Here is a 26,158-nt window from a genome sequence, read left to right as displayed (position 1 = left end):
GCCTTTCTACTGGAGACAATGTCTTGTTTTCTTATAAGGGCTTGATTTGGTGAAGAGCACCCTCTTGTGGATTCATGCTGTGTAGTTCAATAAACAATAGTGACGAGAAGAATCATTTATGCGAATCGGTTCTTTTGAAGTTCTTTTCAAAGAACCGGTTAAAAAGATTCAGTGATTCTTTTATCTCATGCGCTCTCTTCAAGGCATATTACAGGGATTTTCAAACCTTCGTTGTTCTTCGCTAGTATTGTACGTTTTCGGATCTCTCTTTAAACAGTTGATAAGTAGAGTAACGTTCCTCTGTGACCTGAGCTGGATGTTCAATAAGTGAAACAGAAAGATGTGCAGTGCTGGCTTGGGGAGGCTCCAGAAAGAGTTTGAAAACCCCAAAAGTTCCAAAATGTTCCCTTAACCACATGTAAGCACGTATTGCCGTTTATTATGTTTTTCTTTGTAGAGTAGCCTAGGTTCTAGAAATAAGAGTGTTTATTGTTATTTCATACTTTAGCTCAAAAATTATTTAAAACCTAAATGTGCAGTATTTAAGCAATTAGCCTACTGAAAGTTTTCTATTTCTCGCAAAAATGGTTTAACATTTGTAACTTTTCTGCTATTAGTCTATTAAAGTAGCCTTTATATAAAACTATTAAAGTCTCCATTAATGTTTTGTAGCTTTTATTACTTGTATTATGTTATAGGCCTACTAAAGCTTTTCTAAGTTAGTGTGCTCCAAAACAATAAAAGGCAAAATTCACGTTTAGAATATACATGCTTTCAGTATTTACAGCCTCTATTTACCACCAACACGGATAAACAATTTTGACGACATTCTGCACTTCTCATTCTCACCCAAACTTATTGTTTCAGTCAGGAATACAAATACGTCATAGCACCCCTCATCAAGCCTCTTGGGACTACTAATCTACATTATTATATGTCATTATAGAGCTCAGTATTTGGGACCCGCTGATACCGTCACCTCACTTATATTCGGTTATCGGTTGATAACGAGTTGGACTTCCATGCAAGTTGAGGTTCTATGAGTTTGGTTCGATTCAGTGCGATCGTTCAGACCGGATTTGTGAACCGATTCATCAAAAAGATCCGATTTAAAAACAAGAAACGCGCATCAAGAACAATAACAACTTTATAAACACAGTCTCTGTGTTTTTATTTTATTTTGAAGTACAAAAAATCGTTAGCTATGCACATGTTATAAAATATCATTCATAAGCGCATCATATATGTCTTTTATTTGAAAACTATAACGGAAATGACGTTCACGTCAACATGGCGACGCACACATGCGCCTATGTGTATATGTAGCGCTTTACAGTAACCTTGTAACTGTCATCTAGTGGTTTGCGAAAATGGATTAGCCACATGAACATAATTAGGACACGTTATTGTGAAAAATGTCAAGACTCTCGACTGAAGTTGTCATGAAATGTTAGAATGACTCCTATGACAACTGCGTGCTTATCTGTTAATAGAGGAGTGATGGTTTCGTATTTTGCTAGCTGTTAAAGATATTTTTGCCATTTATGAAAACTTATATCAGAGTATGTGGAGCCTAAGTTATTTAAAAGTCATAGATCGGGGACATTTGCTGTCTCAAGGACTTCGTAGCAACTGCATCACGCGTATTAGAAAAGGCTTGTTTCTATTAAGCAGAAACAAATCTTTTGCAACTCAAATACAATCTGCTTCAAAACCACCCTGGAGAGTATTGTTTTTTGGAAGTGATGATTTTGCACTGGAATCATTGAAACAGCTTCATGTATCCCGGTAATGATGTCCAGTTTTTTTATTGCATATATTTTTGTTAATAACCCTACTGCGTTATGTTATTAGTTTTCTTTTCATTTTTCTAGAGATGACACAAAAGCTGAAATCATAGATTCTCTTGAGGTCGTGACACTGTCCAGAGATACTCCAGTCAGAAAGTATGCAGAGCAGCACAGACTTCCACTTCACCATTGGCCAGATGTGGACTTAAGTGCACAGTTTGATGTTGGTGTGGTGGTGTCATTTGGTTGTTTAATCAAGGAGAACATCATCAACAAAATGCCACAGTAAGTAATGAGGGTTCAGGGAAAGAGCATGACTAAATAGAATGGTTGCATTGTCTGTAGTCATTGTGTGATGTTTTAACAGCATGGTCTCGGCTCATAATTTGTGTTTGCTTTTTTGTTTATTTATGTTAGTGGGATCCTGAATGTGCACCCTAGTCTGTTGCCACGCTGGCGGGGACCTGCTCCAGTCTTTCATACGATTTTACATGGTGACAGTGTCACAGGAGTGACTATCATGCAAATAAGACCTAAGAGGTAAAGGCCTTGTACAGTAATTGTTCATGGCAGGACCAATATGAAAGTTACATAAAGATGCTCAAAATTTCTGTATATATCCCCTTCAAAGTTTCAAGTCTTTTATTTTATGGCTTTCATTAAATCAGATTTGATGTGGGCCCTATTCTTCATCAAGAGCTGTATGAGATTCCAAAGAACTGCACTGCGGATGAGCTTGGAGCTACTTTGGCAGTTGTGGGTTCCAGAATGGTAATTTCCACCGATTAACATATTTTAGTTTCCATAATTAAAGGGATAGTTCACCCAAAAATGAAAATTTTGTCATCACTTACTCAGCCTGAAGTTGTTCCAAACGTGTATGAGTTTCTTTCTTCTGTTAAAAAACAAAAGATTTTTAAAATAACGTTGGTGATCGAACAGTTGATGGTAGCCATTGACTTTCATAGTAGGAAAAAATACTATTGATGTCAATGGCTAACGTCAACTGTTTGATTACCAACATTATGTAAAAAAAATCTTCTTTTGTTTTTTAACATAAGAAAGAAACTCATACACGTTTGGAACAGCATGAGGGTGAGTAAATGATGATAAAATTGTAATTTTTGGATGAACTATCCCTTTAAAAATGTCTTGTGTTTATAGTATATAGTATGAAGTTGTTTATAGTATAAATATTTAAAATTAGTACGACTAACACTACCGTTCAAAAAGTTTGTGTTCAGTAAGATTAAAAAATACTTTTTTTCAGCAGAGACACAATAAATTGATCAAAAGTGACAGTAAAGTATTATAAAATATTTCTACAAAGTGCTGTTCTTTTGAGCTTTCTATTTATCAGACAATCCTGAAAAAATGTATCACGGTTACTTTCTACAAAAATATCTAGCAGCACTGCTTTCAACTTTGATAATAATGAGAAAATGTTTTTGGAGCACTAAATCAGCATATTAACATGATTTTTGAAGGATCATGTGACACTGAAGACTGGAGTAATGATGCTGAAATTGTAGCTTTGCCATCACAAAATTACATTTTAAAATATATTCAGATAGAAAACAGATATTTTAAATAGTAATAATATTTCACAATATTATCTGTTGATTACAGTATTTATGATTAAGTAAATGCAGCCTTGGTGAGCATAAGTGACAAAAAAAAACAAAAAACAAATTTTGGACCCAAAACTTTTGAACGGTAGTGTACATTGCATTCATATATCATTTATACTCTTCTCAGTTCTCAGTTCTGGAAAACAACTCTGCTAGTGTTGTGCTCTACTGTCTGAGCTGCAGGAATGATTCAATTATTTACAATTTGTCATTGGGTTTGGTTATGCACTCTGCTTTTGCGACAGTAACACTGTTTGGCATTGATTCATACAAATTGTTTTAAAACTTCTGTCTCATATTTAAATCAACAGTTGATGGACATTCTAAAACATCTTCCTGAAAGGATAGCGAACAGAAAGGAGCAGCCTAAGGAGGGTGCATCATTTGGTAAGTGTGTTCATGAGGTAATGACCAAAGCAGAGCCTCAGCAAATTTTGGACCAGTTAAGCACTCATAAGATCACAGTGTGAGAATAATGTTAAAACAAATTAAATACGTTAAACAACCATCTATATTATTGTCTTCAGCACCCAAAATCAGTTCCAGAATGGCCTGGATAACATGGGAAGAGCACAGCTGTGACTACATTGATCGTCTCTTTCGAGCTATTGGATCTCGGGTAGGACTAAAAGAGATCCTAAAAAAGGTACATTTACATCAGTTGCTTAAATAAATGTTAAACACAGTGCTTATTTTTCCTCAATCAGATTCCTTTGAAAACAATGTGGATGGGCAATCCCATCAAACTTCTGGACTTTGTTGGCAAATGCAACGTGTTGTTTACAGGTAACCAGAGTTGCTTATTTTGTGATTGTGGTATTGGCTGTGACTAAGCATTTTCACACCTGGCTCGTTTGGAGCTTTTGTTTCAGAAACATGGCGCGTTTTCTCCCTTATTTTGGTTAGATTTGGTATATATGAACACAACAGTTGAATTCAGATACGCACCAAAATAATTGGTCCAGCATCGACTGAATGAGTTGGTCTTGGTCTGAATGAGCCAGATTGAAAACTCTAGAGCTGTTCTCTTGTGGTGCATTCTGACCCAACAGACCAACAAACCAAGCTGTATACTAATTCTGTGGTTGAGCACATTACTTTTTGCACTTAAAAACCAAACAGCACCTCATCATCTTAAAATGTCATAGTTCTTCTTCAAAACAGGAGTAATGCAATGTTAATTATTTATGTAATTTAATTTATATGTATCTTGATGGATGAACACTTTGAGCATAATTCCGGAACATAAACAGGTGCGCTTGCACCAATGAGAGATCAGTTTTACGCACATGTGACTTGCTTGAACACATTTTGGGTACGCTGTGCAATTTTGCCTTACAAAAGCGAACTGAATCAAGGAGAGAATGGAACATTGTAACAATTTAAGTCCCTGTTTCGGAACAAAGCACACAATCTACAGGTCTGAAAACACCGTAACTAACCGTTTGTCTACCAGAAAGAGTAATATAAGTGATCACACTTTTTTTCGTCTTTCTTTGCAGCTGCTCCATATTTATCTGCAGTACCAGGGTCTTTCCATTATCAGAAAGAATCCAATATCCTACTTGTTCGCTGCAAGGTATGCATGTGGAGTTTGGAAATGTTACCACACGCATGTCCGCTGGCACAGAAGGAAAAACATTCAATACTAATCAAACAGCCAGAGGCCTGCCACTTTGGTGGTGTGGATATACATTGTTCATTGAGTTTTTCCCCTTCAGCTTTTCCCATATTTTTAATGATCTCACTGTTCTGCTCTCAATCCCCTTCTGTCCAGTTTCCATAGAAAATTCATTTGAAAGCAGTGCACTACTCATGATGCACTCCCTCTGTGCCAGTGGACACATAGAGTTAAAATTAAGGTATATAACTGTATACAATCAGGGCTGTTGTCAAGGGGAGTTGGGGAGACAACCAGACCTTGTGATGAGGGAGGCCAAGTAAAGACAGCTTTACACCGCTGAGTATATCGGGGGACAGCCCACACTTTTTATTAATGAATGAATTTGCTTTTATTTTTATATTTTCAGTTTTAGTTTTAGAAATGGTATGTGCTTTTCATTTTTAGTTTGTTTTAATATTGCCATTTAGCTTTATTTATTTGTAGTAATTTTAGTACTTTTAACGTAAATTTTTTTTATAGTTAGTGGACAAGGCCAAGTGTTTCCTCAAGTTTTTCAACTAATATTTATATTTTATTTTAACCTATTTTCAGTGAGCTTTAGTTAACAATAACAACACCGAATGTACCAGATGTACTATTATGTTACACTGTATTTTACTATTATATTCAGTTCTAAATATCAATATTTATATCAAAAGAACAGTGTTACCATTCAAACAGACATAGGTTTGCCCACATTTACAGCAACAGTATGTAACAATTAGCACTGTGTATGTTGTCTTTTTCTCCACATATATTTTTAGGATGGCTGGGTTGGATTCAAAGCTGTGAAATTCAAGAAAAGGCTGTCAGCAGCAGATTTCTTTAATGGATATCTCCATCAGAGCGTGCTGAAGAAATATCCCTCCTCAAACACCTGTCTGTTCAGAGTTATAAAGACACAAGTTTGCCAGGAGGACAGGACAATAATATGCTGCTACAAAATAACACTTCACTTTGAAGCCTGGCTTTATTGCAATAACGAAATGAATAATCGTATATATCCAACTCTGTCATGTTATTGAAAACACTTCTGTCTGTTTTAGGACAATGTTGTATTTAGTAATGGGCTGTATGTGTGCGGGTCTGCACATTTGTATAGCCGTGTCGTGAGCGAATGTCAATACAGTAAAATTATTTTTGAGAGGTTAATTTGAATGGTTGTTTTATTTGATTCATATTCACTAACCAGCTACACAAGAATTCCCTGTGATTGTTTTTGATCTAAAATGCAACAGTTTCAACAGGAGAAAACGCTAATTATTATTCCAAAACTTGAGGCGAAGTGAGTCCCGCTGCTGCCACGTAAGTCCCGCCCTTTAATCGCCTCATACGTAAAGCACGGAGGTCTGTCAGCAAGTCCTGCTCTCTCATTGGCTGAAACCATTGTTTATTTTTGCGTACAAAGTAAAGTTCGGTTTCATTTACAACCTGTCAAATCCGAGGACAGCTGTGAAACCATCAACACCGCCTCGCATTTCACGTAGTAAGTCATCACTGGAAAATACCGTTTATGTTCGCATTATTGCACGAAACTAAAGAGCTTTAATATTGCCGAAAAGTAGCTTCCACTGTCATTCAATTTTCATAATTGCTGAAGAAAAGTGTCTTGTTTACGTTGAGCTAACGAATAGCCGAGTTGCTAGCTAGCGAGCCTACACAACCTACTCACGTCTTCTCTTGCATATTTATAAATGGAAAGCGGCAAGAAATTATATAAAGTGTATTTCCCCCCGTTGTGCTGTTTGGGGTTTCATTACGCTGTTATGTAATGGGTTTGTTCTCTCGTGTTATTTTAATGGGAAATGCAGTGCAGCGTTCATTGGTATAGACTATAGAGCTTTGAAACCGTTACCTAGTAACCTGATACGTAGACTGTGCTGTCACCGTTACACATGTGTAATACGATGTTTTCAGGTAGTAGCCAAACAAACACGCTTTATGTGTAATGTGAAATTTTGGTAGACTTTGACCTTCCTCCTAAACTGATCAACATACGTGTCAGCTTCAGTAATAATTGCATAGAGAGTGTATAGGATGTGTTATGTAGAAATACAGCTTATGCAGGGCTTATGGCCAAGTTGTGCTAGAATTTCTCGAGCAATTGAACAGGTGTAAATAGGGGATTTTGATCGTCTAATACTTCTAAACTTTTAATACGTTGTGTAGCTGAGGGATAATCGTGTTAAGTATGGAACCAGCTTTACCCAAAATAACACGTATGCCAAGAATGGATCCAAACTGTGGTCAGTTGGAAATAACGGAATTCATTTGTCTTTTTCATGTTATGTTCGCAAGTGTCTTGATGCATGCTTTTAGCAAGCTTATAGTTTGGAGCTATTCGGGATCTTTTCTATATCCATTCACTATTCAGGATCTATTCAGGATCTATAACTATTCAGAAAACTATTTGTATTCTTGAAGTCTGTTGATATGAGGTTTCCTGCATACTTATCATCAGGCTTATTAGATCTAATTATTTTACAGGATTATTCACCCGTTCAGAATTATACAGGCTTGCTACTACCTTCATCATGTTACCTAGTTGTTTCAGTAAAAAAAAAAAAAAAAGTATGACTTGAAAGCATTTTATTAAAATGAGATTGGGGTGTTGCAGTGTGTGACACAAATGTATTTTAAATCCATGAGAACAGAGCTCTGTGGTTAGTCTGGACTGAAGAATCTGCTGACCTGAGAGCAGGAGCTGTAACATGAGTGCCAGCATGATAATTAAGCAATATGACACAAGCAGAAGTGCTGTTGTTTTGAATATTCAAAAAGTCCAGTTCATATATGAGCCAAAATCTGCTATGGGATAATTAAAAGTAACAAATCATGTAAAAAAGTATAATCTCTTATTGGAAAATTAAACAACATTTTATCAAACTTTGTTAACTGCCTTAATCTCTGAAACAACTGGAGAGATGGAGGCATGGCGGTGCCACATCCGGTTGTCATTTGCATGTGCCAGTGGATAGTGACGTGCCACTAAAACTTGTGACGTGCTGATGGATTGTGTCATGTGCCACTGAAATTGCTGCGGAGCATGTTGCCGTATGTGTTGGCACCTCCAATAACTTATAGTGAAACATGCCGCTGTCTGCCGGAGCGTTATGTAAATAATGTAACATACGCACTTAATGACAGAAAGACATTTATTAATAATATATTGCTTTCATACATAGGGTTTATTACATCCCGGAGTTAATTTTAATTACAACAACCATTAGGGTTCTAGGATTGAGAGTTCATCTATGTCATTTAGATTTATAAAAGATATTTAGATTGGTGGCCACAAATAAAAAAGTGAAACGTTCTTAATAAAGTGGTACCAACCAGCTAATCAGGTATTTCATATTGTAAACTAGCATTAGAGACAATGCCACAAACCTTTATAAAGTGACTCCCACCATTTTGAAATGCATTATGAAAACTAGCACCAACCATTCAGAAGTGTGCTGGACCTTGACATTAGCTCTTCACAATGCAAAGTAATGTATTTACTATATTAAACTGGATTATAATGTGACTACAGCAAGTCATATACTTTAACAAAACATTCAGGCATCTCCAGAAGTAAAAGATGTACATACTGTTAAAAAATTGTATTATTATTACATAATTCCATAAAATTATTTGTGAAATATTAAATCCATAGATGAGAACCACTAACCACATATTCAATTATAGGCCTATCTATATTTATTTTGTTCAATATAATGTTTCACTTATATTGACACCTTTAGCATGCATGCAGCATCATGCAAAAATAATGGTTTACAGTAACGGATGCGACTGTTAATGCGGTATATTCGTATGAGACTTATGATAGATTTATTTTGTGTGTTTCTGTCAGTATAGCTGCTCAACTCATCTGTCAGTCACTACTGGAGGTGCCACAACATAAGGTGACATGTTCCGCAACATTGTCAGTGGCACATGATGCAATCCATCGGCACATGTCATAAGTTTTAGTGTAACATGCCACTATGCGCTGGCACATGACAATGAAAACCGGACATGCCACCGGATGTGCCACTAAGCACTGCGGCATGTGCCAATGGATTCTATGCATAAGATTCCATGCCACTTAATGTTAAAGGATTAGTTCACCAAAAAATGAAATTTCTGTCATTAATTACTCACCCTCATGTCGTTCCAAACTCGGAAGACCTTCGTTCATCTTTGGAACACAAATTAAGGTCTTTTTGATGAAATCCGAGAGGTCCACATTCAAGGTCCAGAAAGGTATCAAAGACATTGTTAAAATAGTCAACGTGACTACAGTGGTTCAACCTTAATGTTATGAAGCGACGAGAATACATTTTGTGCGCAAAAACAAAGCAAAAATGACAACTTTATTCAACAATTACGTCTCTCCCCTGTCAGTCTCCTACAGTTTACGTTATTTAGACAGTGCTTCCGTGTTTACGTCAGAACGCCGACTCAGTATTGGCCGATGCTGTTCATGTGAGCAGCACGATGCATGCGTGTGATGCTGACACTGGAGCCGGCCAATAATGAGTCTGCGTTCTGACATAGTACACAGAAGCTCTGCACTGTCTAAATAATGTCAACAGTGTAGAAGAAGGAGAGATGCAATTGTTACCAGCACTATGTGCAAAAAAGTTAAAGGATTAGTTGACTTCAGAATTGAAATTTCCTGATAATTTACTCACCCCCATGTCATCCAAGGTGTTTGTCTTTCTTTGTTCAGTCGAAAAGAAATTAAGGTTTTTGAGGAAAACATTCCAGGATTTTTCTCTATATAGTCTATATAAATTGTAGTTACAATGCAGCTTCAAAGGGCTCTACACAATCCCAGACAATAAATAAGGGTCTTATCTAGTGAAACGATCTGTTATTTTCTAAAAAAAAAAAAAAAAGAAAAAAAAAAGATAGGCCTATACTTTTTAACCACAAATGCTCATCTTGCACTGCTCTGCGATGCGCCACGCATTACGTAAGTGGAAGTACCGAGCAAGTGTTTACAAAACAAACGTGCAAAGACTAAGTCAAACGGCCTTTACAAAAAAAAGGTAATAACAACGATGTCGGACAATTTTGAAGTTGGAGGAGAAAATGAGATTTTTAGCAATACCGCAGTACTTCCGCCTACATCACGCGTGACCTTTCCAACATGATTACGTAATGTGTGGCATATCGCATATAAGACCCTTCGCAGATAAGACCCTTATTCCTCGGCTGGGATCATGTAGAGCCCTTTGAAGCTGCATTGAAACTGCAATTTGGGCCTTCAACCCGTTGAACCCTGTTGAAGTCCACTATACGGAGAAAAATCCTGGAATGTTTTCTTTAAAAACCTTTAATTTCTTTTCGACTGAAGAAAGAAAGACATAAACATCTTGGATGACATGGGGGTGAGTAAAGTAAATTATCAGGAAATTTTAATTTTGAAGTGAACTAATCCTTTAACATACAGCCCTGCATATGGATTACTTTTACAATGTCTTTATGAGCATTTTTAACCATCAGAGATTTCAGTGGATGGGACAAAAATCTCTCAGGCTTCATTAAAAATAACTTAATTTCTGTTTTTCGAAGATGAACGAAAGTCGTATGAGTTTGGAACAGCACTGAGGTTGAGATATCATATTGATAACAGAATTTTTTTATTTTTGGGTGAACTATCCCTTTTTTTGAACAAGGACTACATTTAGTGAACATCAACCAGTCCTCAACCAATCAGCCAATCTTCAAACATCAGCCCTTTCACAAAGATCACAATTTATGTGTGCACCTACTGACTGGATCATTTATTGATCCATCCTGTTTGTTTGTTTATTTATTTTTGTAGGAAAGAAGATGTTTTATTACATCCTTCAGTTCCTTCTTCAAGGACCTTAAGACACGTGGAGAAAGATCCCTTCTCAAAGATCTCTGAAAAGCATCAACATTAGAAAGAATGAATTTGTGTTATCAGTCCATCACTTCACATCCTTCCCAATAACTACTTACTTCCACTTTGGCAGGCCTCATTCAGCCTCTCCTTCACCTCACTAACTCGCACTCACACACTCTGCCGGTGACCCCACCACTGCTCCTGCAGGCTGGGTACGGAGCTGGTCTGGCCGCGTGCCCCTCCAGCTCTGCGTGTTAGTGTGAGATGGGGCGGCAGGAAGCAGAGGGTCGCTGCCCCTGTGGACTGTAATGTCAGAGCCCAGCAGCCCCGGCGAGAGCCAGCGCGGCGCTCCCAGATTCTTCGTGGGCTGCGCGGAGGATGAGAGCGAGGGCCTGGACGACTTCGCCAGCATGAGGACAGACATGGAGCTGTACGAAGACGACCTGGAGGATGATTCGGTACGGATTGTGTTCGACTGAGTTTCTGATCTAATGGAGAGATTTTGCCTTCATGTACCTAGGGATTTAATAGTTTGAGAACAGAAGCATGTAATTCTTTACCATTGGTTAGCATATTTCTATGTAACATTAAAGACTTCTTATAAGACTCCTAACCACAGAAGCAGGAACTATGGTAGCAACACATCAGACATCAAATATTTGCTCTTTTGTTCCCTATTACCAACTGAAAGTTTACTGAAAGTATACCTTTTAAAAGATGCTACCACATGTAAACATCTACAGTACATGTGCATGCTTATCTAAGAACATTATTCAGATTTTTGTCCACAAAACTTCTTGTGTGCAGAACTATAAAAGTGTTTTTTTTTTTCTTTCTTTTTTTTCCCTTTCAAATAATTGTGAATTTATGTGTCACAATTGTGACTTTATTTCTTATTTTACACAATCTCAGTTACCTGTTTTACTTTTTACTCTGAAGTGGAAACACGCTTCCAACATGGAAGTAAGCTATTCTCCTTGAATGTTCAAGTATGGGGTTGGTTGGGATTTTTTTTTTTTTTTTTTTAGTTTTTAAAGAAGTCTCTTATACTCACCGAGGCTGCATTTATCAAAAATACAGAAAAAAACAGTAAATTTTATTATAATTTAAAATAATGTTTTCTATTTTAATATATTTTAAAATGTAATTTATTCCTGTAATGGTAAAGCTGAATTTTCAACAGCCATTTCTCCAGTCTTAAGTGTCACATAAAATCATACTAATATGCTGATTTGCTTCTTATTATTCAGTGGTGAACTGAATATTGTGGATTTTTTCAGAATGGACAGTTCAAAAGAACAGCTTTTATTTGATTTTGATTTCAAGTCATTCTTGTAATTATTTATAAACTTTTGCAAACCACTTTGTTTTCTTCTAACATCTGTACATATAAGTATGTTTAGGTAGATGTATATCTCATTTAAATCCTTGGTTTTTCCCTTAAGCCTCCAGAGCGTCAGATCGTGGTGGGGATTTGCTGTATGATGAAGAAATCTAAGTCTAAACCCATGACTCAGATCTTGGAGCGTCTTTGCAAGTTTGAGTACATCACAGTGGTCATCTTTCCAGAGGACGTCATACTCAATGAGCCGGTGGAAAAGTGGCCACTCTGTGACTGCCTGATCTCATTTCACTCTAAAGGTATGTTTTGTACCTGTGCCCTTTTGAGCTGGTTGTAGATAAGGTTTCTCCACTGAAGTCTTAACCACTCAATGAAATCATGAAGCAGCTTTGTTGAAGGGGTCTCCTGTTCAGTTACCTAACATTATTGCATCATCAGCTAATCTAATGAGACACAAAAAATGTGCAGTCACTTTAGTGAATTTTTGCATACAAAAAGGTCTGTTCTCCAATGTCAATAGTGTAATGATGTAGAGTATGAAGCGCAGCAAATTTGGGCGACCAACTTGAACCTGTTGCAAGATCTGTGTAAGGAAATCTTCTGCCCTCACATGAAATTCCAGATCACGTTGATTTCTATTAAATTGACTGGATTCCGCCCAGAAAAATTTGCTGAACAACAGTAAATGTGAAAACACCCTAAGTTGTTTACCAGTGTGTTGTGTCTTTGACAAGTCATTTTTATATTATCATGCCCATATACCAACAGTACTATTTTCTTTTGAATTAGGCTTCCCCTTGGATAAGGCAGTGAGTTACGCAAAGCTCCGTAACCCACTGCTCATCAATGATCTTAATATGCAGTATTACATACAGGATAGGTATTACCATATTCTTCATTAACCACAGTTTTGCATATTTATTTACTCTTTATTTACATACATTTCAGCATCCTGTATGATACCTGAATAAGGCTTTTTCTGTCCATTGTTAATCATATCTTTAGGAGGGAGGTGTATCGTATCCTGCAGGAGGAGGGGATAGATCTGCCACGCTATGCCGTGTTAAACCGCGACCCTGACAAACCTGATGGTCAGTCAAAGTTTTTTCTTTTTTTTTTTCTTTTCTTTTTTTTTCAAAAAATACAAACAGTATTTTTGAGTATCCAAAGTTTTTTTTCTGAACATATAAAAACTTTTAAAGAGTTGTCTTTTTAAAGAGTTATTTGCTTGCTTATTTCTTCATCATATAACAGTAAAGTAGAAATCTTAGCAAAGTGTCCTGCTTTGTCTCTGCTCTGTTTTATTTTAGTCTCTGAGTAAATATAGCTCCTCATGTAGAGCAATTTTAAGTGTTTCACAGGCCAAGGATACAAATATTGCACCGAGGTCCGTGATGTGACCATCTGGTATCCTCTGAGCCATTATGTTCTTGGCAGCTATGACAGTTCCCTGAGGACCTGAATAAATTTATCCTCCTCTAAAACAAATGACAATCAAAGTGCTATATTTATCCAGCTATAAATCCACATTACAGTCATGTCTCAGATGATGACTGTGTTATCTGTCTATCTGCTCAGATAATGTTTCTATTCACTGGAACCCTGTTTTGACTGGACTTTTCTTTCCTGTTTTGACACAGAGTGTAACCTGGTTGAGGGAGAAGACCAAGTTGAAGTTAACGGCGAAGTCTTTCTAAAACCATTCGTAGAGAAGCCTGTTTCTGCCGAGGACCATAATGTGTACATCTACTACCCAACTTCAGCTGGGGGAGGCAGCCAACGCCTCTTCAGGAAGGTCTTTTTACAGTGGCTCCCTATTATCTGTTCCATAGAGCTTGAGCTGCATCCTCTCAGTCATACAAGCACAGCAAACAGAGAAGAGCATGCTGACATTTGTTTTAGTCTTCTCCGTCAGCTGTCCAAAAAAATACAGAATTGCAGAGTTTATCCTACAGGCAGTGTTGGGGAGTAACTAGCTTAATGTTAGCAATGCTACTAACTTGTTTGCAAAGCTACTAAGTTTGTTTTAGCAGTTCATTCATTTAAAACCACTGATTTACCAACCAGAGTTATAGGGTGCTGCAGGAAAGTCCTCAAAACATGGAAATGAGTTAGCATTTTTGACTTCCAGTTCCATTGTCCTGAAGTCAATGGAACTGGAAGGTTAAATGCCTAAATTAAGGTTTGTGGTTAACACAAGATATTTTCATGCTTTATTCTACAGCAAAAAATATTTTAGTAATACTACTTTTGGAATTTTATTTTTAAGCTTTTACGTATCTTGAAAAAGGCAGTTGCTAACAAGTGGCTAAATGGAAATATACAGGTTGTCTGGGATCATGCTGAACAGGGAAACTATTTAGGTTTCAAATTTCATAAAAGTTATTTGTGAATATTATCTTGATGAACAAAACGTGTAAGGATCATAAACTTTTGTTGGTTACAGAGCTTATTTTCTGTACTAATACAAATGCCATTGGAAAAACCCTGGCTTTTTGCAAAGGGAACCGAATAATGCTAACTTATGAGTTGGCCTACAAAATTACATCATCCCTGCACTCTTGCTCTGTAGTCGCTGAATTTTACATATTCTATTTTGTAGAAAAATACATTGTTAAAGCTGAAGTATTTTCTTTTTTTTTTTCTAAACAACTTTACTATCCCAGTTTAATACGCAGGGGTAGTTTTATAAGCAAGCCGTCTGTATCCCTGAAAGGTTTAACAGTGTGGCTCTAACAAAACTTCACTGTTTTTTTGAGCATCTTGACCAGCCTGGAACAGTAACACTGGCCCAACTAATGCCATGTGTTTGGGGCAGAACATCTGTTTGTTCAACCAATTTCATTTGGGGCAATGTTCATGAAACTTATTTAAAAGCAATGATTCTAGCTATTCCATTTGGTAAGAGTAGTGTCACAGAAATTACACTTTTTACTTCAGCTTTAAATTCAAATGTTTATTTGATTCAGATTAGGGTGTATTTTAAGTTTTATTAGTTGTATTTAATATACATGTATTTGTTCAAGTTTGATACTGTTACCTTAATTGTGAATTGTTAAATTGTATATTGTTTAAAAAAAACACCCCTCAAAATACCTTCACTTGTAGTTATGGTTTTGTAACTTGTAGTGTAGCTAACTTTACTGGAGTTTATTTGCTTAAATTTATGCGTATCTTGTACCTTTGTAAGCTACAGTTTCAAAGTAGCTTTCCTAGAACTGCCTACAGTAATATGAACAATAGTTTATTAGAAAACTGTATACATAACTGAATATGTTGCACGATGGCAACTTCGTAACATTTGAGTGTGAATGTGTCTCTGTTTCAGATTGGGAGCAGAAGCAGTGTTTACTCTCCGGAGAGCAGTGTGAGGAAAACTGGCTCCTATATCTATGAAGAGTTCATGCCAACCGATGGCACTGATGTGAAGGTACTAAATAATTTACTGTCTTTTCTACCCAGAGATTGCATTAACCTGTTCCTCTTGATCTATATAGAGCAAAGTTTTGTTTTCTTACATGATAATTTCAATTGTAAATTTGCTATTTTTAGAGAAGCAGCAGCATTATTTTGTGTGTGATTTTGTTACAGGTGTACACAGTAGGGCCAGATTACGCTCACGCAGAAGCTCGTAAGTCCCCTGCTCTTGACGGGAAAGTTGAGCGAGACAGTGAAGGCAAAGAAATTCGCTACCCAGTCATGCTCACTGCCATGGAGAAGCTTGTGGCCCGTAAAGTGTGTCTGGCGTTCAAGGTCAGATGAGCTGTTCGTTTCTTGCTTTCAAGAATGAAAGTATTAATGTACAAGAAAGAATGTGCAGAATCAAAATGTTTCTAGGGTTTAAGTCATTTCTTTCCAGGTCAGCTACCTGTTCATGCTGATTTTTGTTCTCAAATACTCTTTACACTGTAGCAAACAGTGTGTGGATTCGACCTCCTCCGAGCCAACGGCCATTCGTATGTGTGTGATGTCAACGGATTTAGCTTTGTGAAGAATTCCATGAAATACTATGACGACTGTGCTAAGATACTGGGGTAAAACCTAATGATCATCAGATAAAGATTCAAAATGTTTGTATTTCAAACATATTAACATATAGTTCCAAAATGCTTAACAGGATAAGTTTGGCTTGTTCTTTCTTTCAGAAATATTGTGATGAGGGAGCTGGCTCCTCAGTTCCAAATCCCCTGGTCCATACCTACAGAGGCAGAGGACATTCCTATTGTACCCACTACATCAGGCACCATGTACTTATTACATGCTATACTCACATCTTGCCATTTGACTTATTAAAGTAATGTAAACTATCCATTAATGATAGTAAAATTCATCTTTCCACTTGAAATTTTGTTGTCTAATGCAACAACATTCATATATTTTTTTAGGTGTCCACTCTTAAGTGACCGATTATGATATTGCATCAGAATGACTCAGAATGACGGACTGACTTTTTTTTTTTAATAATTATTCGTTAGGATGGAGCTGCGCTGCGTGATCGCTGTGATCCGTCATGGAGATCGTACACCAAAGCAGAAGATGAAGATGGAAGTGCGAAATCCCATGTGTGTTCTTGCCACCTGCACAACAGACTTAATAAATTAAAGCATGTATGATAGATCCAAATAACAAAAATATGGTGCTTTTTTCTTTCTTCTAGGTTTTTTGAGCTTTTTGAAAAATACGGTGGATATAAAACGGGCAAGCTGAAGCTAAAGAAACCCAAACAACTCCAGGTAACAATTTTTAAAAATATATATATTTATTGAACATTTTCCAACTTTAACAGAAAGCACAACACAAATTTGAACCCCAATCAAGAAAAAAAAGTCGGCGGAAGTAATTAGTTCCATCAAAATGTTGTGCCAGCCCAATATAGTTTGAGTCTTATCCACGTCAGCAATATGTTTTTCCTACCTGCAAAAGTAAGAAGACTATACAGTCTTTTTTCTTTTGATAAAATCAAAGCTTTGTCAGACAGATCAAGGATCAAAATAAAGGATCCAATACCAACACCTTATCAAAGATATTAGTCATTTCAGAAACTATCTTGGAAACAATTTTGTAAAATCTATTATTATTATTATCATCATTATTGTTACTATTATTCTTATTGTTGTTATTATTATTGTTATTATATTTTTTATATATTTTTGCTGAATTTAAACCAGTGGTTCTCAACCCTAGAATTTATCTTAATCTACATAGGCACTCCTATTTTCTGTAAATGCAAAAAAGAAACTAAAATAATCATAATTAAAATTAAAATAATTGCATTTTAGGATACCAAAAGTTTTATGAGCTGAATGTCCTTCAGGACTCCCACTTTTTTTAAACAATGTATTTACATGACTCGTCCGGTCATTTATTATTTACTTGCTAAGGATTTTTAAAAATATTTTTAACTTTAATGTATAATGTATATTCATTATAAAAATACCCAATCCATTTTAAGATTCATTTACATGACTTTTCTAGGTCCACAATCACAGGGTTCCTTATATATCCAGGTTTCCCAAGACTCTGGGAATCCTGGTTCTTCAAAGGAAACAAAACCTTGTTGAGGGGGTAAATTAAAATAAGAAATACCTTGGTTTTGGTTATTTTTAAACTTATTTTAACACCTGTTGTGTCTTATTTTACATAATTTTATTTCATCTTGAGGCCCCCTCAGAAGTTTGCTGAGCCCTCATAGTGGGCCCCAGCCCACTGTTTGAGAACCACTCATTTAAACCTTGAATTTATTGTTAAAACCTGCTGTGCTACTCCATATCTGTGTTTCCACAGGAAGTTCTGGACATTACCAGGACACTCTTGGCAGACATAGGTCAGCATACTGACTGTGAAATTGAGGAGAAGAAGTCCAAGCTTGAACAACTGAAGACTGTTCTAGAAATGTATGTTAATGTAAGATGTTAACTGGGCCATGCTAACTGGCACACTTGCAGTCATCATTGGTGGCCTCTTTTCAGTCTTTTGACAAATGACATATTTTCCAGATAAATGGCTTGTTTAAATTTTTACTAGCTCAGGTGTTATATAAAATAATACATTAATTTCCATCAAATTCTTAAATGCTTTCTTACAGAAAAGCACAATTAAAAATACAATAATGTTTCTAGTGTATCTAAGGAGACATGTAACATGTCTTAAAGGAGATTTAGTTAAAGGATGTTGTATATGAACACTATGTTCAGCAATATTCCCAACATCCAGTATTTTTAGAATCTCAATAGTAAGATTCGTCATATGACACAATGAAACCACAGTGTCCCCTTTCACAACTTGACAAGCATCACTCATTCAGCAATGGCATAGATGCACTGGATGGATTTCAGAGCAGCTGTTCTGGCAGGTCCTTCTGGCTATGTTAATATAGATGTCAGTCAAGAACAGTGAGGTGGAAAGTAAACTTCTTTGTGGCCTGTAGACACCCTAATTACACTATTGTCCCTGTTCTGTTCTATTATTTTTTCAGGTATGGCCATTTCTCTGGAATCAATAGGAAAGTGCAGCTAACCTACCTTCCTCATGGACAGCCCAAAACATCCAGCGAGGAGGAAGGTACAAGGATTTTTGATCGAGAAACACAGTCGTGTTTGGCTTTAATCATGTCGTGCATTATGGTGCTGATATTTGTTGTGTGCAGATACCCGTAAGGAGGGCCCCTCTATACTACTGGTGCTGAAGTGGGGGGGAGAGCTGACTCCAGCTGGCAGAGTTCAGGCTGAAGAACTCGGCAGGGCTTTCCGCTGCATGTATCCTGGAGGTCAAGGTAAAAAATAAAAACTCCTGTTTGTCAATCTCTTAAGGTTGAGGACACAGACATTCGTCACTGGTTGTGCCCATTTCAAACTTTAGATAAGGGGTTCTCAACTCTGGCCCTCGAGGCCAACTTTCCTGCAGAAAGCCTTTAGCTCCAACCTAAACTCATCTACCTGCAACTTTCTAGTAATCCTGAAGACCTTGATTAGCTTGTTCAGGTGTGTTTGATTAGGGTTGGAGCGAAACTGCGGACCTCCAGGGCCAGAGTTGAGAACCCCTTTAGATGTTCTTCACCATGAGATTTTGAGTCTGCTAGACTCCACAAACTCTCCACAAATCTCTTGCTTTCTTTCTAATCCAACATTACACCTAAAACTAATTAATTAACATTCAGATTAATGATGTGACTCAATGTTGGATGACATTTTAATAATGTTCATTAATCAGTCACCTACAAACATTATTTAATGCTTTATAAATCAGTACTTTCAAATGAACTTTCAAATATAAATATATGAATCACAGTTAAATAACTGACTTACAGTAGAGAAATGACTAATTAAACTAAAATTTCTGAGTGCTGTAAGGAGTCCTAAAACCTGGAAATTAGTTAGCATTTTTGAACTTTGTCCAGATGTCAGTGGGCTGTTTTGAATGTGTTTTTGGTTAAATGCCTGTGGTTAACACAAGCTCATTATATTTTTCATGTTTTATTCTATGACATAAAATACATCTGTAATACCCCACTCGTGAATTTTTTTAAGCTTTACAGTACGTGTCTTGAAAAAGGCATTTGATGACGTTGATGTCATGCAACTGTGGTGTAGCCTAACTTCAGCTTTTTACTTCTGCAGATTGTATTTTGGCTTCTATATTTATAAACCTTGAATTAATTTATGAAGATTATCTTGATGAACAAAATGTGTAAGAATTATAAACTTTTGTTTGTCACAGAGCTTATTTTCTGCATTAATCAAAAAGCTAATGGATGTTGAGGGAACCAGGGTGATGCTAACTTCTGGGTTGGCCTACAAAAATACAGCATCTCTGCAGCACTCTATTAACCAAAGATCTGTGAAGCATTTATTATAAGATTTTTCCTTGATGTTCTTGACGTTTATAAAATGTAAGCTATTATAAAGTGTTACCCAATTTTGGGATAAAACCCAGTGACTATTCAGCAGTCTTCTTATTATATACTTCCCATTTTCTTGTTTGTTCTTAGCTATAATTTCTGCTTTTTTTTCTGTGTAGCGGTATATTTCGTGCCATTAAAGTGTCACAAAACCATGTTGTTCCTAAGACTATATTTTGACTATAGTCTTCTGATACTTTTGTCTGAGGAACAGACTTAAATTTTAATCATTGTTCACGGATATCTTTCATTCTTCTTTATCTTGCAAATTACATTTGTGGTTACATTTTGCTTACTGATTGGTTGTGTGACATGGAACAACCAATTGTGTTTACTGTCAGTGACATCAGACTTGGTTCAACATATCTGAGGTTGCCAAATTTGAGTGAATGAGATTTTAAAGAAAAATTTTTGGACATGTTAACTTTCACATGTTAACCTTCAGAATTATACTCAGTGGTGAACAAAGTATACAAATCAAGTACTTAAGTAAAAGTACAGATATCCAATTAAAATATTACTCCAGTTAAAGCATTAACTATACCTTTTCAATTTTACTCAAGTAAATCTACAAAATTATTTGATTTTTAATGTACTTAAACATTCACCAATGAGTTACTTTTATTTATTATTATTTATTTATTTATTTTGAAAATGTATATACTCCATCCCCCTTCTGATAGTTCAAGTGTGCAATCAAGTGAAAATAACAAAATATAGCATATAGTATATAAAAATGAGAAAAAACAAAATGAGTATTGGCAAATATAAGCATACAGTATAAAAACAGATGTGACAGGGCAAAATGTTTACATTTTAAGAAGAAAGCTATGCAAAAATACCAGTTTTATATCATTTGAAACTGCTACGGCAGCGGGAAACATGCATGGGCATTAATTTGCAATATTTTAACATTTATACATTTTGTTTTTTACTAAAACCTTCCCCGTTTAGACGGTAATACACAAACATGGACATTTCCACATTCAAGCATTTCATACAGCTCGCTAGTCAGACTTGTGACTCAAAATTCAGTGAATTGTTAACTGGAGACTCGCTCTGACCAGATCTTTTGAATCAGTGACTTGTTGACTCGAGAAACAGATGTAATCGATTTGGTCAAATTTCCTTTTTTGACTGATTTAGCAGGCTCATTGAAAAGAATCAGCTCGTTCACAAATCGGACGCAGCTCTGAACGGGTGATGATTTCTTTAGTTCAAATAATGAGGAACAACATATTTTTATAAAGAGTAGTTGAGTAAAAAGTACAATTCTGTCAAGACCACTATTGTTGAAGATGATTAACAAGTGCATAGAGGTTCTGTTCTGGGCAAGAACTCTCTGCGCATCCATGCAGCCTAGCATGGGTAAGAGCAGGGAGAGCAGCGATAACCCCCTAGGTTAAACAGAACAGAACCAACATAAATGTATTGCAGATATTATTAATGTTTAATAATTTAATGTACAACATAATTTGAGAAATTAGTCTGATTCAAAGGGGAATCAGAAGGCCAAATCCTGACTGGACAAGAGGAGGAGCTGGGGATGGAGGAGGTTAATTAGCTCCTAGGAAACGTGATAGCTGTTGATAATGCTGAAGGACCTTATATACGGATGCTGTGATAGGCGTCGTCACCTGAGAGTCAGCTGATGCGAGCTTGACCGACGTGACCTGCCAGAACTAACGCTTGGATTATTATGCTTTAGAATGTAGTGAAGTAAAAGTAAAGGTTTCCCAAAATAAAGATACTCTGATAAAGTACATCCACCACTGCTTATACTAGAAGTGTTCATCCCTGTTCAGAGACACACTATCCTGCAGAGTTTCATTCCAGCCTAGTCCAACACCCATGCCCTGAATTGTCAGTTAAAACCTTGATTAGGGTTGGAGCTAAACCCGGAAAGACAGTGGGTTTTCAGGAACAGGGTTGATTACCCTTGTTCTATATGGCTTTTTAGTCTCACTAAGCTTTGATCTTTGAATGTTATGTTCTTGTCTACTTATAGGGGATTACGCTGGCTTTCCAGGCTGTGGCCTGCTCAGGCTACATAGCACCTACCGGCATGATCTCAAGATCTATGCCTCTGATGAGGGCAGGGTGCAAATGACTGCTGCTGCCTTTGCAAAGGTCCTCAGCCACAACAAATACAAGTCATCTAAGGTTTAAAGATATAAAGTTATCAGAGGATGTTAAGCTGGTGTTTGTTGTCCGCCTCGCAGGGTCTCTTGGCACTGGAAGGGGAACTGACACCCATCCTGGTCCAGATGGTAAAGAGCGCAAATATGAACGGCCTGCTGGATAACGATATTGAATCCCTCAGCGGCTGTCAGCAGAGGGTTAAGGCCAGACTTCATGAGATCATGCAGAAAGATCAAATCTTCAGAGAAGAAGACTTTGACAGGGTAAATCAGAGCGTCAGACATCTTTTGAACTATGGGGTGTATTTCAGCCCCTCCGCTGACTTAATATGAAAAGCACATCTGTGTCCACTTAATCTCTTTTGTTTCTCCAGCTGGCTCCAACATGCAGCAGCTCTCTGGTGAACTCTATGAAGGCTGTGGAGAATCCAGTGAGTACGTGTGATCAAGTCTACACCCTTGTCCAGAGCCTCACCTCACAGATCCGCAAAAGACTTGAAGACCCCAAATCAGCAGGTGATTGCTTTGTGCTCACATAAAAAAAAAAGACAAACACTCTTTAAAAGGCCATACAGAGAAACTTGTGAAAGTACGACATGAGTAAATGAGTTTAAGCTGCCTCTCTCAGATTTACAGCTGTACCACAGCGAGACACTGGAGATGATGCTGCAGCGATGGTCTAAGTTGGAAAGGGACTTCCGCATGAAGAGTGGCCGCTACGACATCAGCAAAATTCCTGACATTTATGACTGTGTCAAGTATGATGTGCAGCACAATAGCTCCCTGGGCCTGGAGGACACAGTAGAACTCTTTAAGCTCTCTCGAGCACTAGCCGACATTGTCATACCTCAGGTGTGTGAGGAAATTCTGAAACATGAACCTATACAGCTTGTCCTCAGCTAAAGATTTCTTCTTCTACAGCTGCTTTAGCAGCAGGCTTGTCAGAATACCAATATTTCACTAGTTATTTTCACTAGCATTAGCTATTACTTTCTTCAGGGAAATTTATTTTATTTTATTTTATTCACATATCACCTAGCCCTCGAGACCACAACAAAAACTAAATCTAAAAAAAAAAAAAAAAAACTATTTTTAAACCCTTCTAAGTACTTCTTGACACTTTTTTTTTTGGCTAATAGCAGTGTTATTTTAGTATCATTGATACTAAAATACAATTTTTTATATATATAATTAAATTAGATTTTATTTTTATATTTGTAGTTTTCATTTTAATTTTAAAGTTGTAGTAATTTCATTGTGTTTTTGTCTATGTAGGTTTTACTTAGTTTTAGTTATTTTAGTCCTTTAACTAAATGTAGTACAAAATATTGATAATCTTGGGTACTGTAATGTACTCTTCTACGTAATAAAAGATTGTTGTTTTTTTTCCTCCCAAAACGTCTTCACCCAGTATTCCACACAAGGCCAGGATCTGCTATTGTACCTCTGATTGAAAACTTCTTCTTTTTTTTCTTTTTTTTTAGGAGTACGGCATTAATAAGATGGAAAAGCTGGATATTGCATATGCCTACTGTCTGCCTTTAGTGAAGAAGATTCAACTGGACCTTCAGAGGACACATGAGGACGAGTCTGTAAACAAGCTGCATCCTCTGTGAGTGCCCTGTTTTTTACTCTCATCTCTCCTTTTTCTTTAATTTGGTCTCTCCTATTGACCATGAGAGATTTGTCCATATCTTTTGTGTCCTAGATATTCACGTGGAGTGCTGTCACCAGGCAGGCATGTCCGAACTCGGCTGTATTTCACAAGTGAGAGTCACGTCCACTCCCTGCTTAGCATCTTTCGCTATGGCGGCTTATTGGATGTAAGTATTATAGCACATTATAAAGATAAATTATAGGAAAATAGACAATCAAAGTGACGCACACATAAGCTGTGTACCAAAACCTATTGAGCTACCTTCTGTCTATTGTATTTCATGAACATGCTTAACACGTGCACTTTGTAATAATGCCAAATTAAGTTATACTTTAAAGTACATTTTAAATCATTATGTTTTAATAATATTTTGTCATGCTTTAAAGAAGTACAGTTATTTGATATGTTGACCATCATATTAAAGTATGCAAAGTACTTGATTATACTTTTGTTTTTCAATATTAAACTTAAAATTAACATATTTTAAATGTACTGAATTGCAACTTCATCACTACAGGTTTACAAGTTTCAATAGAAATTACATTTTGGTTTATCTGACTTGTGCTGCAGCCTGAATCATAACCACACCATGTTGGTTTGTTTGGCCAGAGGAGAAATGGCCACCCTATTGAGCCTGCTTTGTCCCAAGGATTTTTTTCACCATTTCTGTCACCAATGGTGTTTGGTTTCCTTGCCTCTGTCGCCTATGGCTTGCTTAGTTTGGGACACATTCAGCCAGCAGAGCAAATATTGAACCAGGCACAACAAGCTCACTGTTCACGGTACTTTGAAATATAGGAAGAAAAATATAAATATTGAATTGGGGTGGGGGTTTATATAAATGTATCTCTAAAGGGAACTGACTGTCTTCAGAAAAGTTTCGATGGTGTTTCTTTTCCTCTTGCTTCCGTATAAGGTAGTCTTTGTAAGTGCAGCGCTGCTTTGTGTACAGCAGTAACCAAAGAAACTGCTGTGGTTCATAAGCGCCATCTACTGTCAGAGGGTGAATTTGCATTTCATTCAGTCCGTCTGCTTTTTTTGTTTTGTGCAAGTGTCTTATGTAGCGTAATTTCACAAATCTGAAGTCAGACTGTTCTGTTTTTGCTTTAAATCTTGAAATTATACAATCAAATTCAAATCAAAAACAACTGCTCATGCTACATGTGTGTAGCATCTTTGTTTGGATTGTGTTTAAAATGCAGTGGTTGCCTCTAATTTCAAATGGCTACAGATATTTTTGCCTGTTATAGAGCAAATAAACAATAAATAAATTTAAATCAGCAACCGGTATCGAAACCAGCCAATTTGCCTGTAAAACAAACAAACAAACAAAAAATGACATCACTGATGACATCACTGTTTTCTGTGGAGCTGCTTTATAGCTGAATTGAACTCATTTTATATTTGATGATCTTTACACAGTTATTGAACAAAACATTAACACTGAACTGACTTCAGCTGAACAATAACACTATTTTCTTTTAAGAGCTGCTTTACAGCAGGATTGAATTCTGTTTGCATCATTGAATCATTGTTTTCTTGTTACTGTGAAGCTGCTATAAAGCGCTCTATAAATAAAGGTGACTTTATTTAAAAAGCAGGACACCTTAACCATGTTTCAAATACAATAGAAGTAATTATGAAATTACCTATAGAGATGTACTTAAGACCTACTTAAAGGGTTAGTTCACCCAAAAATTAAATTTCTGTCATTAATTACTCACCCTCATGTCGTTCCACACCCGTAAGACCATTGATCATCTTCGGAAAACAAATTAAAATATTGTTGATGAATTCCAAGAGGTTTTTTTTTTATCCCCCATAGAAAGCAACGTAATTACCGTCATAAGGTCCAGAAAAGTAGAAAAGACGTCATTATGAAGACAATGTTATGAAGCAATGAAAATACTTTTTGTGCGCAAAAACAAAACAAAAATAACAACTTATTCAACAATTTCTTCTCTACTCCTACAAAGTTGATGTTGTTAACGCAGTGCAGTGCTTCTGTGTTTACATCCGAACGCCGGCTTAGTATTGGCCGATGCTGTTCACGGAACACAGAAGCACTGCACTGCGTTAACTACGTCAACTGTGTAGGAGTAGAGAAGAAATTGTTGAATAAGTCATTATTTTTGTTTTGTTTTTACGCACAAAAAGTATTCTCGTCGCTTCAT

The 26,158-nt window shown here is 36.6% G+C and overlaps 2 protein-coding genes across 8 annotated transcripts in view; both read left to right on the top strand.

The window, feature by feature from the left end:
* The first annotated feature begins 1,265 nt into the window (after window positions 1–1,265).
* Window positions 1,266–6,242, top strand: mtfmt (mitochondrial methionyl-tRNA formyltransferase). The gene is given in 10 exon segments (XM_051900439.1): window positions 1,266–1,788; window positions 1,875–2,075; window positions 2,208–2,330; window positions 2,459–2,561; window positions 3,733–3,808; window positions 3,949–4,040; window positions 4,129–4,207; window positions 4,924–5,000; window positions 5,849–5,963; window positions 5,966–6,242. Coding segments are annotated over 10 exon segments (1,170 nt in total). The 5' UTR covers window positions 1,266–1,564; the 3' UTR covers window positions 6,046–6,242.
* Window positions 6,243–6,420: 178 nt separating this feature from the next.
* ppip5k1a (diphosphoinositol pentakisphosphate kinase 1a) overlaps window positions 6,421–26,158 on the top strand; it is a 34,696-nt gene continuing 14,958 nt past the window's right edge. For 5 of the 7 annotated variants that reach the window (XM_051899861.1, XM_051899858.1, XM_051899860.1 and 2 more), the window contains exons 1-20: window positions 10,908–11,405; window positions 12,393–12,588; window positions 13,079–13,169; window positions 13,295–13,380; window positions 13,930–14,084; window positions 15,618–15,719; window positions 15,881–16,042; window positions 16,202–16,323; window positions 16,435–16,536; window positions 16,765–16,851; window positions 16,947–17,022; window positions 18,074–18,183; window positions 18,765–18,850; window positions 18,936–19,061; window positions 22,195–22,316; window positions 22,409–22,591; window positions 22,702–22,843; window positions 22,956–23,179; window positions 23,812–23,939; window positions 24,036–24,150. In XM_051899861.1, the coding sequence (XP_051755821.1) occupies window positions 11,256–11,405; window positions 12,393–12,588; window positions 13,079–13,169; window positions 13,295–13,380; window positions 13,930–14,084; window positions 15,618–15,719; window positions 15,881–16,042; window positions 16,202–16,323; window positions 16,435–16,536; window positions 16,765–16,851; window positions 16,947–17,022; window positions 18,074–18,183; window positions 18,765–18,850; window positions 18,936–19,061; window positions 22,195–22,316; window positions 22,409–22,591; window positions 22,702–22,843; window positions 22,956–23,179; window positions 23,812–23,939; window positions 24,036–24,150 (2,565 nt within the window). In that variant the 5' untranslated portion in view covers window positions 10,908–11,255. Of the gene's footprint in view, window positions 6,571–10,902; window positions 11,406–12,392; window positions 12,589–13,078; window positions 13,170–13,294; window positions 13,381–13,929; window positions 14,085–15,617; window positions 15,720–15,880; window positions 16,043–16,201; window positions 16,324–16,434; window positions 16,537–16,764; window positions 16,852–16,946; window positions 17,023–18,073; window positions 18,184–18,764; window positions 18,851–18,935; window positions 19,062–22,194; window positions 22,317–22,408; window positions 22,592–22,701; window positions 22,844–22,955; window positions 23,180–23,811; window positions 23,940–24,035; window positions 24,151–26,158 lie in introns of those variants that run through there. The other 2 variants (XM_051899856.1, XM_051899855.1) reach the window with 2 other exon arrangements.

The sequence above is a fragment of the Ctenopharyngodon idella genome, chromosome 7 (assembly GCF_019924925.1).
Source record: "Ctenopharyngodon idella isolate HZGC_01 chromosome 7, HZGC01, whole genome shotgun sequence".
Classification (NCBI taxonomy): Eukaryota; Metazoa; Chordata; class Actinopteri; order Cypriniformes; family Xenocyprididae; genus Ctenopharyngodon; species Ctenopharyngodon idella.
Note: the sequence above shows the minus strand (reverse complement) of the source record. Positions and strands in the feature narration are given on the sequence as shown.